This window comes from Podarcis liolepis (genome assembly GCF_965112155.1).
Source record: "Podarcis liolepis genome assembly, chromosome: 1".
NCBI classification, from domain to species: Eukaryota; Metazoa; Chordata; class Lepidosauria; order Squamata; family Lacertidae; genus Podarcis; species Podarcis liolepis.
Genome location: NC_139554.1, coordinates 63,867,866 through 63,885,612, shown reverse-complemented (window position 1 = coordinate 63,885,612; position 17,747 = coordinate 63,867,866). Strand labels below are relative to the sequence as shown.

General features: G+C 43.2%; 1 protein-coding gene across 1 annotated transcript; it reads right to left on the bottom strand.

Moving 5' to 3' along the window:
- Positions 1-832: 832 nt before the first annotated feature.
- FSHB (follicle stimulating hormone subunit beta) lies at positions 833-17,670 on the bottom strand. The gene is made up of 3 exons (XM_083466192.1): positions 17,535-17,670; positions 2,226-2,385; positions 833-1,720 (listed from the first exon to the last, which is right to left on the bottom strand). Exons 2-3 carry the CDS (start codon positions 2,382-2,384, stop codon positions 1,484-1,486), a joined length of 396 nt encoding a protein of 131 aa, XP_083322318.1. The 5' UTR covers position 2,385; positions 17,535-17,670; the 3' UTR covers positions 833-1,483.
- Between the last annotated feature and the right edge of the window lie 77 nt (positions 17,671-17,747).

Sequence of the window (17,747 nt, the reverse complement as noted above, 5' to 3'; positions counted from 1 at the left end):
AGTGAACTGAGCAGAATAAAAAATGAGGCAGGGGATGGGGTGGGTACTGAATTTTGGCCTCACACAGGGCACCGCTGAAATTTGAAAGACCGAAGTCTGCCCAGGCTCATTATACCAATTTGCTTAAAGTATACACATGCTAATTTTTATAAATAGGATGCAAATGTAAGCCAATTCAAGGCAACTTTTAGAGGGGAAAAATAACTATCGTTTTTACTGTCAGAGTTTACTGTGAGCTATGGGGAACCAACAGGATTTTGCCCCCTGGGCAAATTAAGGTGGTAGGTGGCTGGAGACTTAAAAAGGGAGAAAGGGTCGAGAGGTCTGGAAATGATACAAAAGGCACAAAGTATCCCCCTAACAGCATGCCTGAAGCAAGGGAACTTTCTTCTAGTTAAAGCTAGGGGTCTGTCCAATGGGACCGCCTTAGTCTGCACTCTCTCACAGTTGATTCCAAGTGAAATTAAACTGATGTACCAACATAGATCCATAGATGGGGCTGCAGCTCTCTCTATACACACTTACCTATGCACACACTTAAATGGGGATTACTTCTGAGTAGACATGCATAGGATTGCACAGTTATATAACTTTAATAGGAAAGTGATCATGTCATTCTGAACAAGCTAGTCAGTAGAGAAACTCTTAAATAACTCATGTAAGTTATTAAATGGATGCTAAAGAGAAGCTGCAGTTACAGGTAGATAGCCATGTTGGTCTGCCGTAGTCAAAACAAAATAATAATAATAATAATAATAATAATAATAATAATAATAATAATAATAAATCCTTCCAGTAGCATCTTAGAGACCAACTAAGTTTGTTATTGGTATGAGCTTTTGTGTGCACGCACACTTCTTCAGATACAGGATTTTTTTTTTTTTGTTTCAAAAGAGAAGCTGGTACTTGAAGAGAGATTTGGAAAGAGTGGAGGATGTATCGGGAGCAGACTGTGAAGGAACTGTGCTTTGAAAGACACAGGCGAAAACACCTTTTGCTTAAGATGCCACAATGAAGCCATTGAAGATGAATGCAACAGGTTGTATTCTTTGCACAAATACTTAAAAAAAGAAAAAGTTGGCAGGATATTACAATCACATCTTATGCAGGGGTTCAGTTCCAAAAGTTCTGCATGTACATGAAAATGTGTATACTCAAATCCTTGGAACCACCCCCCATATGAGCATCCCTAGCCTTCTGGAGCCAGAGCACTGAATGCCCCCCCCCCCCCAGCAAGGCATAGAGCTTTAAAGCTCTTTCTGTACCGGGTCTGCTTGTGTTACCTGGCATGAAAAGAGCTTCTAAGTTCTCTGCCTTGCATTTAACTTGGGCATTTTCAAGTGGCTGACCTTCAACCATGCAAGATTGAAAGAACACAAGTTAAACGCTCATAAGATGCAACCGTACTGTAATATCTGCACACATTGCCCCTTTCCCCGACATTCATTACTGTACAGTTTTTGCAAGATGAGAAAGACAAGCCTCACTCGCTGATCTCAATTTGATCATACGAACAATAATTCGGGTCCAAGCCTCTCCGGGTGCAGTCGGTGGTGTCAGTGTTGCAGGTCCCGCAGTGACATCCTGTTGCCACTGGGTAGGAATAAAACGATTCTTCGTGACCAGCACAGCCTGGCATCTTGATAGTCTCGTACACAACTGACTTGAATGTGCAGATGTTCTGGACATATCTCATTGCTAGGTTCTGATCAATTAGATCCTAATCATGACATAAAAAAGAGAGTCTGAATGTTAAATCCACATCCCACCAACGGCCTTTTAGCAGTGTCTAACCATGACTTTCTTTGATTTTGAAAAACCCTACCCAAACCCAAATTAAGGTGATTGATTATGTTCTTCCCTGACTTCAGTGATCTTTGGACAGCTTGTTAAACTAAAATCAATTCCTATTTTAAGACCTATCAAATCTGAAACATTTGTTATAAGACTAGCTGTCCTAGTTCTGTATCAAGTGGGTGACATTGCTCTATAACAAAATAGGAAACCATATAAACTGGAACAAATTCCTTTGTGTGCAGAATTTCTTCTTTGAGCAAACAATAAAGTGCTTACTGCCTTGAACATAAGCTATGTTCACCGAGAATATAGAAGTCAACAACCTGTTCAATGCAATCTGATGCGGAAGAAGTCCTTAAATGTACACGTTACCTTCATGTGAACAAATCATACAAATGCATATACTTATTAACCTGTTGGCTCCTCACCTTTGTTAAGCAGTAGCCAGAGCACCATGTTGTGTTCACGCTGATGCAGAAACCACACTCTTCCTTCTCCAGTGCTATTGTGATATTGGACAGCTGGCAGTAATTGCAGCAAACAGTTTGCCAGAAAAGCAACGCGACAAAGAAATTAATCGGCTTCATCCTGTAGTGCAAAGCAGAGAGGTCCTGGAGTACACTGAGACTTAAAATTCAACATATCTTTAGAAGCAGACAATATTACCATTCTTCCCATGCTGATACAAAGGCAAGCTTTTAAAAAGAAAGGATAGTGGTACGTATGCATACATTCATAGAGTAAAGTCAGCAAAACAGTGCTAAGGTTATTGTCAGAGGATAAGAGATTTGTTCAGCAGAATGAAGTCTTAATCCAGTTACACTTGAGAGAAAATAATGAAATAATGAAATAATGAAAAAAGGCATTTCTGCTGAATAGAAAGATATCTCAATTGCTCTTACAAATAAGCTCTGGAAACTTTTACATTCTTAAAAAAAACCCAAAAACCAAACAAAACAGAATAAATGTATTTAAAAAGGCAGAGAAGATTCCTTTTTAAATGGCTTTTTTCAAAAAAAGTTCTACAAAGACCTTACCATTTCTGAAACAGTGTTAATTAAGAATCTGTTGAAAAGTTACCTGTCTTAGACTTGCCTTGCTGGAATTATGGTAGCTGTAAAGAGCGGAAAGCCTTCCGTTGCCCTTTTATACAAAATTAGATGCAACAGACACCTTGGAGGATTTGTGGGGTATTAAGACAACTGGCATCAGGTTACACCCTGATGAAAGAGAACAAATTTGTAGCCAGACGCGTGGGCGAAACCTTGCAAAATGAAGGCCATGGGTTTTACTGGTGTTTTCAATAGTACCTGTTTTAAAATGTCACCAGAAAGCCTTGGCTTGGGGCTGGTTTACGTATTGTACTAGGAGTCCTATTAGCAACGCCACTTGGCAGTTAGGAAATAACTGGACAAGGTCACACAATGGATGGAGAGCTTTATACAGGTGTATCACTCCCCCATCTGCAGGGAATTCCTTTCTAATTTCTATGGTTTACCCGTGATTAAAAGTGGTATGCATAAATGTAGGGTTCCATCCTTAGTATGATTGCTAAAAAACAGATCTCATGCAAACAACATTGAGCTAAAGAGACCAATAGGGTCTGTCTCAGTATCTTCTTAAATCTCAACAAAAATTTCCATCCAGGCTTCAAAAACATGGATCTTAAAATCAATCAGGGGTGGGAACTTGTTCAATGTGGTAGGCTGGATCAACAGCTGCCCCATGCCTTGTGGGCCACTCTGACTGGCGTGTGGGACCACCTGTCTGTCAGCCGCCTGACATCACCATGACATCAGCTGATCTCTCTCCCCCCCCTTTGCCATGCAGTTTGAACTCAAGGTGCACTACAAGTGAAGATCCCAGCCAATCCAAGCAGGGCTTGAAGTCACTGCTGAACTGATTGATGGTGACCTCAAGTCCTGCTTGGATCAGCTGTACTTCAAAGTTCCTGACCGGAAACTCCAGAATGTAGCTCGTTCCAAGAGGAGGGGGCTTCGGCAATGTCTTTCTGCTGTTCTTTTGGCTTGGGAGGTCGCTCGGGAGGAACAATTTGCAGTGCGGAGGGGGGTGTTTCCGTTTGGTGGAAAATTAAATGACTCTGAATACAAGCCCCACTTGTCAGGGAACAATCAGGAGTACATTTTAAGAGTCCAAGTTGCTTCCTTAGCAGTCACATCTTTACTTGTCCACACCCCACTTCAGTGAAAATATATATGAGGTGTGTATGGTCTATATTAAGGGACTGGGGTGGCGCCGTGGGTTAAACCACAGAGCCTAGGACTTGCCGATCAGAAGGTCGGTGGTTCGAATCCCCGCGACGGGGTGAACTCCTGTTGCTCGGTCCCTGCTCCTGCCAACCTAGCAGTTTGAAAGCACGTCAAAGTGCAAGTAGATAAAAAATAGGTACCGCTTTGGCGGGAAGGTAAACGGCGTTTCCGTACGTTGCTCTAGTTCATCAGAAGCGGCTTAGTCATGCTGGCCACATGACCTGGAAGCTGTACGCCGGCTCCCTCGACCAATAAAGCGAGATGGGCGCCACAACCCCAGAGCTAGTCACGACTGGACCTAATGGTCAGGGGTCCCTTTTCCTTTTTATGGTCTATATTGAATTATGAATTATGGTCTGGAGGAGGCTCTTGAGAGTCCCATGGACTGCAAGAAGATCAAACCTATCCATTCTTAAGGAAATCAGTCCGGATTGCTCACTGGGAGGACAAATCCTGAAGCTGAGGCTCCAATACTTTGGCTACCTCATGAGAAGAGAAGACTCCCTGGAAAAGACCCTCATGTGGGGAAAGATGGAGGGCACAAGGAGAAGGGGACGACAGAGGACGAGATGGTTGGATGGTGTTCTCAAAGCTACTAACATGAGTTTGACCAAACTGCGGGAGACTGTGGAAGACAGGAGTGCCTGGCGTGCTCTGGTCCATGGGGTCATGAAGAGTCGGACACGACTAAACAACTAAACAACAACAAATGGTCTATATTGATAAGATATGTTTGGATGTTTGGACCACAATGCCAACAATTAAAAGGACGCCTTCCTAAATAAGAAAGCATCAGAAGCAACCCATTGAGAAGAACCCCTTGATACTGAAATGAAGGGGACTCTTCATAAAAGTGACTGAACAGAAGCCACATGTCATAATGCTCTGCTTAAAAAATACCTAACTTATGAAGACAGAGGAAAGTAACGAAAACTAAACCATCTTCTACCCCTGCCTCACAGCAGACCTCTGCAAAAGTATCTGCAAAATCCTGACACAATCTTCCGAGAAGTACTGGGCAGTCTGCCTGCTAGACAGAAGGACCCCATCAGGCTGCTGTTAAACAAAATGATGCAGAACAAGAGTGTGTGTTCATGAGATAACAAACGGGCCTTTGCGTACACAAGGGGGAAGCTATAGCTAGTTCTAATATATGCTGGACTTGGTCAAGGGAATCATTCCATATCATACCCTATGAGCCAAATGCAAAAAAGGAGGTTGAGATGTTTTAACAAGGGCCATGGCTGAACTAAAAACTTCCACTTCTGCACTGGGCAACCTTGCCAATAGAGAAGTTTTAGATTACCACCAGTGCTACACAATTGTGGGTTATTTCTCACAATGCTTCAACAAAACTCTACACAGTGGCTAGTGTTCCAACCTGGCTCAACTTATACCCCTGCTGTTTTTCCAGACACAAAATTAAAATGTGCTTAAACCTTTAAGCCACATTTGGATGTCTGGCTATGGAAGTCATTGCATGGCCCAGAGCCTTGTGGTGACAAGGCAGACTAGATCACATTTGTGACCCCCCCCCCCAATTTGATCATTTATTTCTAGACCAGTTTCCCAAAGGGTTGAATGCGACATGTTGATGGGATGGGAAGGGGGGGGGGATGAAATAAAACCCATGGGGTTGAAAAGAGCCTAGGGTGCAAAATAAGTTTATAATTATAGTGTGAAAATTGTGTTAAGAAGTATGAGCCTCAGAAGTTAAGAAGTATGAGCATTGCCCATCATCAAGCAGACCATTGCCACATATTAACCAGTTAACTGCATCTTTATAGCGCAAAAAATCGCAGGTCAACATAAAGATGTTCCAGAAGGTCTGTTTCTTGGCTTTCAGTTGATTTGCATTGTTCAGTTGTATCAGTGTAAAATAGCCCTGCAGAGAATTGTGTGGCTAGAGTATCACAAAAACTCTGTAAAGTTAGCAGTTGTTGCTCTTGGCTGATGAAGTGATCTCACAATGTCACATTGAGTTGACTAATCATAGAAGCTATTGGATAAATCACCAGGCCTACTTCTTAATTGCTGGAAAGATTTGTTCCATGTTTAGTTGCAGTTTTGCAGCACATGTACAGCAATGCATTGTTTAAATCCATATAACCTTCATAATTTCCTACAATGGAAAAGGCTAGCAATGTGGATTCTGTCAGGGCTGCCAGCAGGGCACCTAATTAAACAAGCTTCTCTCAGTAATGGTCGGTGGAGGCCCAATTGGATATAGATGTCATTTAGATTAGTACAGTCTTCAGAGCCATGGTGGATAAAAACCATGGTGGTTTAAAACATGTATTTCTTAGCTGGAAGTAAACCATCCCCATCTATGGTCACATCCATGTCATACATTTAAAGCACATTTATACTGTTGCCTGCCACCCCAATTTCCGAGCATTATGAGATTCCAGGGGTTCCAGGTGCTTAATTAGGGTTCATGCTTCCTTTTGGAAACAAGGCACAATAAATATTGTGGTGTCTATATGATATATGGTTTGTTTACACATCTACAACCTGAGTCTACAATAGGGGGGTTCACAGCATTAACACCCCAAGAGAATCTTGTTTCTTCCATCGCCACGGTCTTGGATGCAAACAGACATCAAGCATCGTAATCTGCCTCTCTGGCTTAAAACACAGAGCCTAGGGCTTGCCAATCAGAAAGTTGGTGGTTCGAATCCCTGCAACGGGGTGAACTCCCGTTGCTCGGTCCCAGCTCCTGCCAACCTAGCAGTTCGAAAGCACGTCAAAGTGCAAGTAGATAAATAGGTACTGCTCCGGTGGGAAGGTAAACGGCGTTTCTGTGCTCTGCTCTGGTTCACCAGAAGCGGCTTAGTCATGCTGGCCACATTCCCCGGAAGCAGTACTCTGGCTCCCTCGGCCAATAAAGTGAGATGAGCGCCGCAACCCCAGAGTCGGTCACAATTGGACCTAATGGTCAGGGGTCCCTTTACCTTTACCCTTTACTTTGCTTCTAGGCCACATCACTCCTAACTCTAACCTCTCAACTCTCAACTCTGACTTTATCTGTCGAGAGAAACCCATTTGCAGTCTCATAGGAGCCCTTTGATTCTTTGTTCTCTTAATGGCCCATCTCTCAGGTGCAAGTCTGGCTATTTCCTGGAATTTGAAGGCTTGCTTAACTTTTAACACTGGCTGTATCCAGGAATTAGAAAGGTCTGGCATCCATCTTAATACCCCAAGGCTTGATAATTCTAACACTTGCTGGGTCCAGGGATTATAGGCGTTCATGAAATACTACACAATACAGTAAGGGTCCAAAGAAGTGCTCAACAATATGTTTGTGAAAGGCACAAAGTATCATAACCTCCTTTGATGTCCATTATGAAAGGCAGGTTTTTGGTTTTTTTAAGTGTATTGGTTGGGAATATGTCCTTTTCTGCTCAGCAGGATTCTCTCGCGCTCCCTACTAGAGCCTTGAAACTCTTAATATTGACAGACCTGGTGGTGATACTTCTGTTTAGCTTTGACTATAACTTTTTAAGAATTGTGTCAGCATGTCACTATAGCTGAAGGTATTGTTAGATTTAAAATGCCTCCACATTCTTGTCTGTAATGCTATTAAATTGCACCACAACACCAGCTTTGACATCATTATTGGTGACAAAGTGATGAACCCCAACTTGTTTAAACAGACTGCTTACAGACTTGCTTAGAAACTATTTACCATTATCTGTCTGGAGCATTCCAGACTTCCTTCTATCATGTCTGTGGAAAAAAATCATTAAATCTCTGAATGCTATTCTCTGCCTGTTTTGTGTTTTAGAGTGTCAAGAGATACAGCCCAGGCACATTCAGACAGGATGTCTATGTCTGTTACAATGCACTTGAAGTCCTTGTTGTCTTGCTGTGTTTCCACAAAATCAGCTGGCCGTTGTGTGTGCACTCCATAAACATATGGCCTTGCTTCTTTTAAAATGGATTTGGTGCAGCCCGTGCAACTTGTAGGCATCCTAGTCTGAAAGTCATGTTTAGTTCTGATTTTTATGGCCTACTGACATCGGCCAAACCTATTTCCTTCAACCTCCCTTCTCCATGGCTTTTGAAACATCCTGTACAACACCTTGTGCCCAGTAATGGTGTGTGCAGTGGGGTGGAGCTGAACCCCAAACACAGGGTTAGGGTGGCAGCAACATTTGGGCTGTGTGGGTTCACTGGTGGCAGAGTTCCAGAATGGTTTAACAATTAATCCTTCTCTCCTGGGAATGAGGGGATTGTCTCTCGCTGTGGGGAATAGGGGTCTCCGAACAACTTTTGGCTTCCTTAACAAACTACAGTGCCCAGGATTCTTAGGGGGAAGCTATGCCCATTTAAAGCGGTACAATGCTGTTTTATATTTATTGTGTTGATGGGGCTGGTGCTGCAAGAGTGAGAGGTCTGTAACTCATTTTGTGGAGCCCATATAATTTGGGACCTTAAGCCTACTGTTTCCTCTGTGGTTAAAAAAAGGCTAAGTACAGTATTTTCAAGACTTTTCTCATCATCTTTGCTGGATTGGCTTTGCCCAGCTTCCGCTGCAGTGCCACCGCTGCCCCCTGCGCTACACAATCACACCCCCTTATTACTGCTTGTGCACCCACAGCAGGGAGAGCCCACACAGCTGCTCCTAATCTCTGCTTCCAGGCAAAAGAGCTGCGATATGCTTCAATAGCCTTATTTCTGAGCAAGCGGTGAATACACACAGAGCCTTTTGTCTTGGAAACCTAATTGATACTAGGCTGCCTATTGTGTAAGGCTGCCGCATACTCTCAGGAATCAAATAATTCGCACCCCCACCTTTCTTCTCAGACCTCTCCCACTGCTTTTCACAGTACTGTATTGCTTTACAATGAAAGACAGACAGATGCCGGTGCATTTAGTTTTCATTTACCCTTTCCTCACAGCAACATGGGTGCACTGTGCTCCTTCTCTGCAGTGTTGGCCCCCTCTACACCATCCTTTCTAAGATCAACGAGGTTCCTCCCTAGAGAAACAAATGGTATACAGTATTTAAACTTGACACACAAGTTGAACATTTTTTATTGTTGAAACAAAATTTTAAAATTCCTTCCAGTAGCACCTTAAGTAAAGAAAAGAGACCCCTGACCATTAGGGCCAGTCGTGGCCGACTCTGGGGTTGCAGCGCTCATCTCACTTTATTGGCCGAGGGAGCCAGTGTACAGCTTCCGGTTCATGTGGCCAGCATGACTAAGCCGCTTCTGGCAAACTAGAGCAGCGCACGGAAACGCCGTTTACCTTCTAGAGACCAACTAAGTTTGTTATCGGTATGAGGTTTCGTGTGCATGCACATTTCTTCAGATACACTGAAACAGAAGTCACCAGACCCTTATATATAGTGAGAGGGTGGGGAGGGGTATTACTCAGAAGGGTGGTGGGAATGGGTGATTGGCTGATAGGTGTGGTAAACCTGTTGACGACTGTTAAGGACTGCAATTGGTCTTACAGGAAAAAGCAAGGGGTGAGATGGCTAAAAATAGTTGTATCATGTATAATGAGATAAGAATCCAATGTCTCTATTCAGACCAGGTCTCTTCATGGTTTTAAGTTTGGTAATAAGTTGCAATTCAGCAATTTCTCTTTCCAGTCTACAGTGGTACCTCGGGTTACATACACTTCAGGTTACATACACTTCGGGTTACAGACTCTGCTAACCCAGAAATATTACCTCGGGTTAAGAACTTTGCTTCAGGATGAGAACAGAAATCGTGCTCCGGCAGTGTGGCAGAAGCAGGAGGCCCCATTAGCTAAAGTGGTGCTTCAGGTTAAGTACACTTTCAGGTTAAGAATAGACCTCCGGAACAAATTAAGTACTTAACCCGAGGTACCACTGTATTTCTGAAATTCTTTTGTAATAAGACAGCTACTTTGAGATCTTGTATAGAATGTCCTGGGAGACTGAAGTGTTCTCCTACTGGTTTCTCTGTCTTGTGATTCCTGATATCTGATTTATGTCTGAATTTTTTTATTGTTATGCACCACCCCAGTCTCCAAGTGGTGAGAAACTCCAGGAGCTATAAATGCTTAGCCAGGGTTCAGTTTCCTCAGAATGAAGGCCTGTGTAGACTGTGGTGTCTTTAGATTACATGGTTTTACTCATATATATGCAACCTGAGCATAGAATGGTAGGGGCTCACAGAATAAACACCCCCCCATCTTGCTTCCCCTTTAGGCTTCCATGGAAGCCTCAAAATCCAGCACAGAGCAAACATGTAGTTTTATTAGATATTGCTAAAGTTATTCTGCTCTGATGATAGTAAGCTAAGTTCCATCAAAATATATGTGGTTTAAAGTATGTCAGCTCATCCTGTCTGGGGTCTTGTGATGTCTGCCAGTGTATGAGTCTGACAAAAGTGTGAGTCAGAGCCGTTGTTGTTGTTAGAATTTATATATCGCCCTTTACCCGCAGGTCTCAGGGCGGTTCACAGGATAAAATCAGAATATAAAACCACAAAATACATAATCAAAATAAAAACAACAGCAACCCAATAACCCCCCCAACACATTTTAAAAGGACATAGGGTGTCAATCAACCCAGCTAAAAACAGTTCAAACACTAAAAATACACACACACACAATTTAAAAGCAATTTAAAAGAAGAAACAGCGCTCTCTGCTGGGCAGCACCAGTCCTTATGAAGCCTGTCAGGCCCCACCTTGGGCCCGGTGGAGAGAGGCAGGAGTGGGCTCTGAGGCTCTCAGCAGGGTGGTCATGAATTGCTGGAGCAACAAAGATACTTTGTACTGGTATATATTTGTATCTACAAACTGTATTGTGGATGGTGATGGATAAGAACCCCCCCTTCCCTAATACAGACCACTAAAACTAAAGATGAGAAAGTACAAGCCACTGTTGTGCTGGGAGAGGAAGACAGCCAATTAGCAATAATTAGAGGCTTAGACCAGTGTTTCCCAACCGGTGTTCCGCGGCACACTAGTGTGCCGCGAGACGTTGCCTGGTGTGCCGTGGGAGGGAGGCGGGCGAGTCGGGCGGCGAGAGGCGGGGCGGCGGCGGCGAGGAGAGGCCGCCCAGCGCGGGGCTTTCGCCGTCTGCCTGCCTGGCTGCCTGCGTGGCGCTGACGTCACGGGGCTGTAACGTGCCCCACATAGGCACACACGGGGCGGCGAGCGAGCTCCCTCCCACATCCCATCGCCGCTCGCTTCGGCCGGCCTACTGGGCTGTCGCAGGCGGAAGGCCTGCGCATGCGCGAGGTTTTCGCGCCTTCGGGATTCCCTTCATGCCTTCCTCCTCCCGGGTCCTTGAGAGCGCGGGAAGCGGCAGCGCGAGACCGGCGTTGAGCCTGGTAGGTATTGCGCTTGCCAAGGCAGTCATTTGGGAAATGAAAACTTGCAAAGCAAGCAACCAGTTCAATCTGAAGTACGTGTATGCTTAATATCCTGTATCTGAAACCTGTTCTGCCCCCTCCCCCACACTTGGTGCCATTTTCATCTACACATGCAGCAGAGTAAGTTGACCCAGAATAGTACCAATTCAGATGGCAGATGGGAGAATGACAGTGCTGAATGCTTTCCCATGTAGAACAGTCCCTGCAAATAAAAACCTAGCATATTTGGAAGAGGGATGCTAGCCTAACCATTACCTTCTATGCTGTTACTATTTTTTTTTTTTTTTTTTTACATAAGTAAAAAGTGACCTTTCCCCATCTGGCATGGTGGTGTGCCTCGAGATTTTTTTCATGAAACAAGTGTGCCTTTGCCCAAAAAAGGTTGGGAAACACTGGCTTAGACAGTGCCAAGGTTAATGTGGATAGCTTTGCAAAACTTGTACCTCCATGCAATGGCTGGCAGCAATCATTGGTTCCCACCTGATTATGAGATTATTCTGAATAGAGTCGCCTTTCCTAATTCTCACTAAATCTGTCATCTTAACTATTTTATTATATTCATGTGATTTACACACAGCAATTTTCCAGTCTTATTTTAATTTGGCTTCACTGTTTTTATGGCTCCAGAAGGAAACCAAACTGCAATAGTTTTGAAATAGCTAGAAAAGCTAGCCACACTATGTTGCAGTAGCAGGCTTGTAACTTTCATTATATACAGCAAGACACTGCGTTTGTTATTCAGGTAGTGTAAGTGCAAAAGCCTGCCGCAAAGTAATGCAATATCATTGCCAAATTCTTCAAACTTCATATCAGCTTTAAGTTCTTAGTAGATTAAAAACCAACTGTCCTGGGATTCATTTTGAGGCCTTTGAGATTTATTATTGATTCATTGCTTCATGTTTTAGGCCTTGTTAAACGGATATATTTCTGGGTAAATTGAATAGTGTCTGCATTTGAAAACCGTTCCTCACTGAAAATGCGACTGAGGGCCTTTGCGTGGATGCACAGGGTGGAGTTGGCGAGAAGCTTTGTTAAATTCCCATGCAGTGCAGCAGAATGAAAGGTTCTTAGGCTAGATTTGGAACTCTATACAGTACAGTGGTACTTTGGTTCTATACAGTACAGTGGTACTTCATCCGTTCCAGAAGCCCGTTCCAAAACCAAGGCACACTTTCCCATAGAAAGTAATGCAAAATGGATTAATCCATTCAAGACATTTAAAAACAACCCCTAAAACATCAATTTAACATGAATTTTACTATCTAACAAGACCATTGATCCATAAAATGAAAGCAGTAACACAATCTGCAGTCACACAATCAATCAGTCAGTCAGTCAGTCAATCAATCAATCAATCAATCAATCAGTAGCTGAACAGGGTTCCACACAGTCATAAAAAGAGCCACAACCCCCCCCCCCCATGCAAAATAAATAGCAAAAACTGACGGACCTCAGTGTAACACTCAAAACGGAAGTGTGGCACTCAAATCGGAAGCGTAACACTCAAAATGGAGCACGTTTGGCTTCTGAAAACAGTTCGCAAACCAGAACACTTTTGGTTTTGCAGTGTTTGCATTCCAAGTTGTTTGAGTACCAAGGCGTTTGAGAACCAAGGTGCCACTGTACTCAGGAGAACCAGGGTGGCTCAGAGTGTATGATTTAGGAGGAGAAAGCTCATCCGTGAAATTCATTGGGTGGTTTTTGGCAAGTGACTGTCTCTGAGCACAGGGTTGTGCTCTTCACAGTCTCGGGCGGTAAGGATGTAATGAGATAATTTAGGGCTGGCCCAGAATGTTTTGCTGCTTAAGGCAAAACAAAAAATGGTAGCCACACCTAGCTGCCTCCTTTTCTGTGGCTGAGGCAGCTGGAGGTGGCCCAGGGAAGCTCCGATATGCTGAAGGCTGTGGGGGAGAAAAAAGGAGGCCAGAGAGGAGCAGGAAGAAATGGTGGAGGTAAAAGGTGACAAGTGCAGGAGACAGCAAGAGGCATTCTTCTTGGAGCTCAAATCTGCTGCCCTTCCCAGCTGCCCACAGCCTGTCACCTGAGGCAACCACCTCACCACACTTTATGGGCCAGCCAGCCCTGGGATAACTCCATGTATGCGGCATTAAAATACAGGGCGTTAATATACTGGTGCAATAAACATGCAAGTGTGGTGGTCATATTCATGGTCACCTTTTGCAAAGCATGATGCTGCTGCATGGGAGATGTAGGCCACATCGTTCCTCTTTGGAAAAGTATTGGATTGTATTCAGTGTAGCCCTAAGGCTATCAGCTGAATACAACCCATAATATTCCTTATGGTGCTCTTAAACGTCCTTCTACATTGGGTTGTGGGAGCCCACACTGGAGTGATGTGTGAAGCTTACTCCAAAATAAAGCTTGCAGAAGTCAGTTGAACTTAATTAGAAGTAAACATATTGACTGAGGTGCTAATAAGTGATCCTGCTGAATATGCCCTGGCCACGCTGTGGTAATTTGACCCGTAGGTCTTACACAGTGGACCTAAATGTGCCATCACTGCCACCTAGTGGGTGATTAAATTAGCATATTCAAACCCCTCTATGGCAGAAAGAGCAAGTGATGGTTCTGAAACTTGATCCAAACTTTGAATTTAGCACATACTTCATATGTATAATGAGCCCCGACTTTAGAGCTTGATCCAACAAAATTTTACAGTTCCCTGAGCATTTGGCGCTGTTTAGCTGGTTCAGCAATAAGAAAGTGGCAGCAAGAATGGGACAGGAGGAGAAACTACTGAAAAGACTGTTGAACTTAACAGTCCTGGGGGACCCTAGTTCAAATATTCATTCAAACACTGAGTGTTCTTGGATCTGCTACTGCCTCTCAGGCTAAACAACCACACAGACCTGCTGTGGGTAAATGTAAAAACAGTGGAGGGAGATTACTCAAGTAGGATCCTTAGGAAATGGGCAGGATAGAAATATTTCTATTAATTGCTAACAATGGATTTGATTAATCTCAACATATTAATGTATATTAAGAATAGCGTTTATTTATTTATTTATTTATTCATGCAACTATTTCTGTACCACCATACCATAATGTATCAGGGCAGTGTCCATTGTTAAAACTTAAAACACCACTTAGATAAAAATATAAATGCAAATAACTTGCCATGTGGCAAGAAATGTGCTCGGGGGGGGGGTGTGTGTGAGGGACCTGCCAGAATATATTGTGGATAGGGCAGGAGAGAGAGGGAAGCCCTGCTGCATGTGTAGAAGTTGTTCTGCTCACACAGAGCACTACTTCGCATTATGCTGAATGCAACCCTGCATTGCAACGAAACAATGGAACTCAATGTGGTTTGCCACATCTCAATAGGGCCATCATGCTGTCACTGTAGCTATGCCACTACTGAGCTGGGCAACAGATAGAAATAAACATGTAAAATGTTTTCTGGATGGAGACACAGGGATGGAAAACATGTGACTTAATTATGTCTGCCTCTTTGTTATGCCTTTTCATAAAAAAAAGTAATCAGGGTATTCATACCAGAAGTCCTGTCTGCTTCCCAAATGCATAACCCAGGCCTGCTACACTGATAATGGGGGTGATTTAACAGCTTCAGTGAATGGCACCCCTTTGGAAATCAGTGTGCAGGATGCTCAGTGCAATGTTTTTCCTCCATGGAGAAATGCACAATGAAACTGTAATAACAGAATGTAAATTTCCTGTGGAATTCCAAGGAAAGAACCTTGGGTGGAGCAGGGAGTAATATAATTGTGTGTTTACAAACCTTTGTGTATATTATTCTTAGGAGCATAATTCTACGAAGGCTGATTATTATTGTGTCAGAACTGGTCCAGCTGTATTCACTGTTAATGATTTTTGTGTTTAGGATCATAATGTAAGAAGATTTTGTTTGACGCTGTTGGATTATTCCCTATAGTAATGACCAGCAGTGAGATTCCATAGATTTTGGGCTGCCTGGGAAGACTGTATCTGATCTTTGTCTGATTGTGCAGATTAGGGTGACCAGATGTAAAAGAGGACAGTGTTCCGGCATTTTTATTCATTTTGTAAAACAGTGAATGTTCAGAACTTCTAATCCTGAAAAATAAATCTCTTTTTCTACACGATTCTTAAATGTATAAGATGGGAGCCCTGCTTATTTTGATATATTGCCAACCCTTGTGTATCAGTGTCTTCAGCTCTCATTTCAGGAGGAGGTGATGCGTGCAACAGCTAGAAAACAATCTGACAACCAAGGTGGATTCAGACAACCAGGACAGGAACCAAACAATAGTATACCCTCCAAAATTTAACCAATTAAAATAGGGACGTCCCATTCCATAATGATAATTTTACTATTTATACCCTGCACGTCTTACTGGGTTGTCCCAGCAACTCTGGGCAGCTTCCAACATACCAGTATATAAAAACATAACAAAACATTAAACATTAAAAAACCTTCCCTATACAAGATTGCCTTCAGACGGCTCAGGTTCGGATAACTCCATACCCCCCAAAATTTCTCCAATAAAAATAGGGACATCCTAAGGAAAAGTGGGACAGTCTGGGATCAAATCAGGAACCGGGATGGCTTCTCTAAATCAGGGACGTCCCTGGAAAACAGGAACATTTGGAGGGTCTGCAAGAGCTATCTAAATGCCAACAGCTTGGAACCTGTGCTACACATGGAAAAGTTCCCAAACACACAATTAAGCCCAACATTTCAATCTAGTTCCTGCAGCAAGAGATGCCTGCCTCACATTTTTGGGCACGACTTTTTGTTGATCCAATTTCAAGGTTTGGTGGAATCCACAAATATACAGACCCCTCCTCATACCATTTTGGAACACAAGAATAGCTCTGCTGAAACGGGACCAAACTTCCCTCTCATCTGGCATAACATTTCCCACAGTGACCAGCCAGATGCTTCTAGCAAGTCCACAAGCTACTGCCCACTTGCGAACAATAGTCCTCCCGCTGCTGTTCTCCAGTGACTAGATTTCAGACTGCCTCTCTTCCTGGGGGGTAGCATGAAGCCATCATGCCTAGTCACTACTGATAGCCTTATCCTCTATGTATATGTCTAATCCCCCTTTAAAGCTATCCACAGTGGCAGCCATCACCACATTTTGTATTCTGCACACTTCTGTTTCTGTCTACTTATTTTCTCCTGGGATTCCACCGGGTAAAAGAATTCATTTATCTGGATATTCTCCTCATATCCTTTTTTCTGGGGGGTGGAGGCGGGCGGTAGGTCTAGCCCAAGAGTTTTTCTTCCTTAACGTCACTCTGAATCCTAGCAAGCATTGTTCTTTCCACAAAGAAAAATAACCGTTTAATTTGTTTGCTAGGCTCCTCAGTAAGCTTCCTGCACTAATGCAACCAAACCTGGACAAATAGTAAATGACATATCTCCCCAAAAAAGCTGTGGAGAATCTGGGCTAAATGGAGCAATATTCCCACATCCTAATGAAGACATTAATTCAGGATTTCACAGTAGAAAAGTCACGGGAAGCGAAGCAAAAGAAGGTAACCCACATGCTATGTTTTTGATTAACATGAGCACCGACCAGAACTCATGTCAGGTCTTGTTTCAAAACAGTTTTACTTGAGACTACAGCCTTTCAGAAAAGATAAATTACATTTCCCGAAAAGTGTCAAGATTAATGAATTCATTATCATTCTTTAAAAATAAAAAAGCACATTTCCTTTGGTAGGAATAATTCCTGGAGGCTTACTGTGTTTTGCAATATTTGAGTATATTTACAAATATACAAGTTGAGCATGGGTAGAAGCACACAGCTGAAACACACTGACAAAGCAAGCTTTGCAGCCTCATATCAGATCTCCAGAGAGGGCGGCTATTTAGCCCCCTTTGCTGTTAGTTTATACAGCTTCAAAAAGTCAGCTCAGCTCACTGTTTCTATCTCTTCCCTCACCCAACAGCAATCTGTGTCACAAAATACTTCTATCGTTCTCCATAAGGGAAAGCCAGTGTAGCAACCTTCACATGCAATGGACCACAAGTCCAATCTTTCCTGATCATTAATCGTGTTGGCTGTATGGGAGTTTTTAGTCCAAAAAAACCTAGAGCTCACCACATGAGTTACCCATGGCTTTCTACTCACACTTAGGGGGTCCATGTGCCCTGCTTTACAGAGGGCAGTCCTCCATTTGAAGAGTTGTCAGTCATCTGCTTGAGAGAGTCCTTTCCCACTTAAAGAACTGTAAGAAAGGAGAGCAGCGGCTTTGATGTTGTCCATATCACTGTTTCCCTTTTCCCTTAATACTCTGCACACAGCTGCTGTGTATGTGTGACCAGCAGGTAACACAGCAAATTG

What these genes read in the sequence shown, in the direction of transcription:
- FSHB (XM_083466192.1), bottom strand. Translation starts at nt 2,384, where the DNA reads ATGAAGCCGATTAATTTCTTTGTCGCGTTGCTTTTCTGGCAAACTGTT. An exon ending in CTGGCTACTGCTTAACAAAG is followed by an intron (nt 1,721 to 2,225) that starts GTGAGGAGCCAA and finishes TGTCATGATTAG; the next exon opens with GATCTAATTGATCAGAACCT.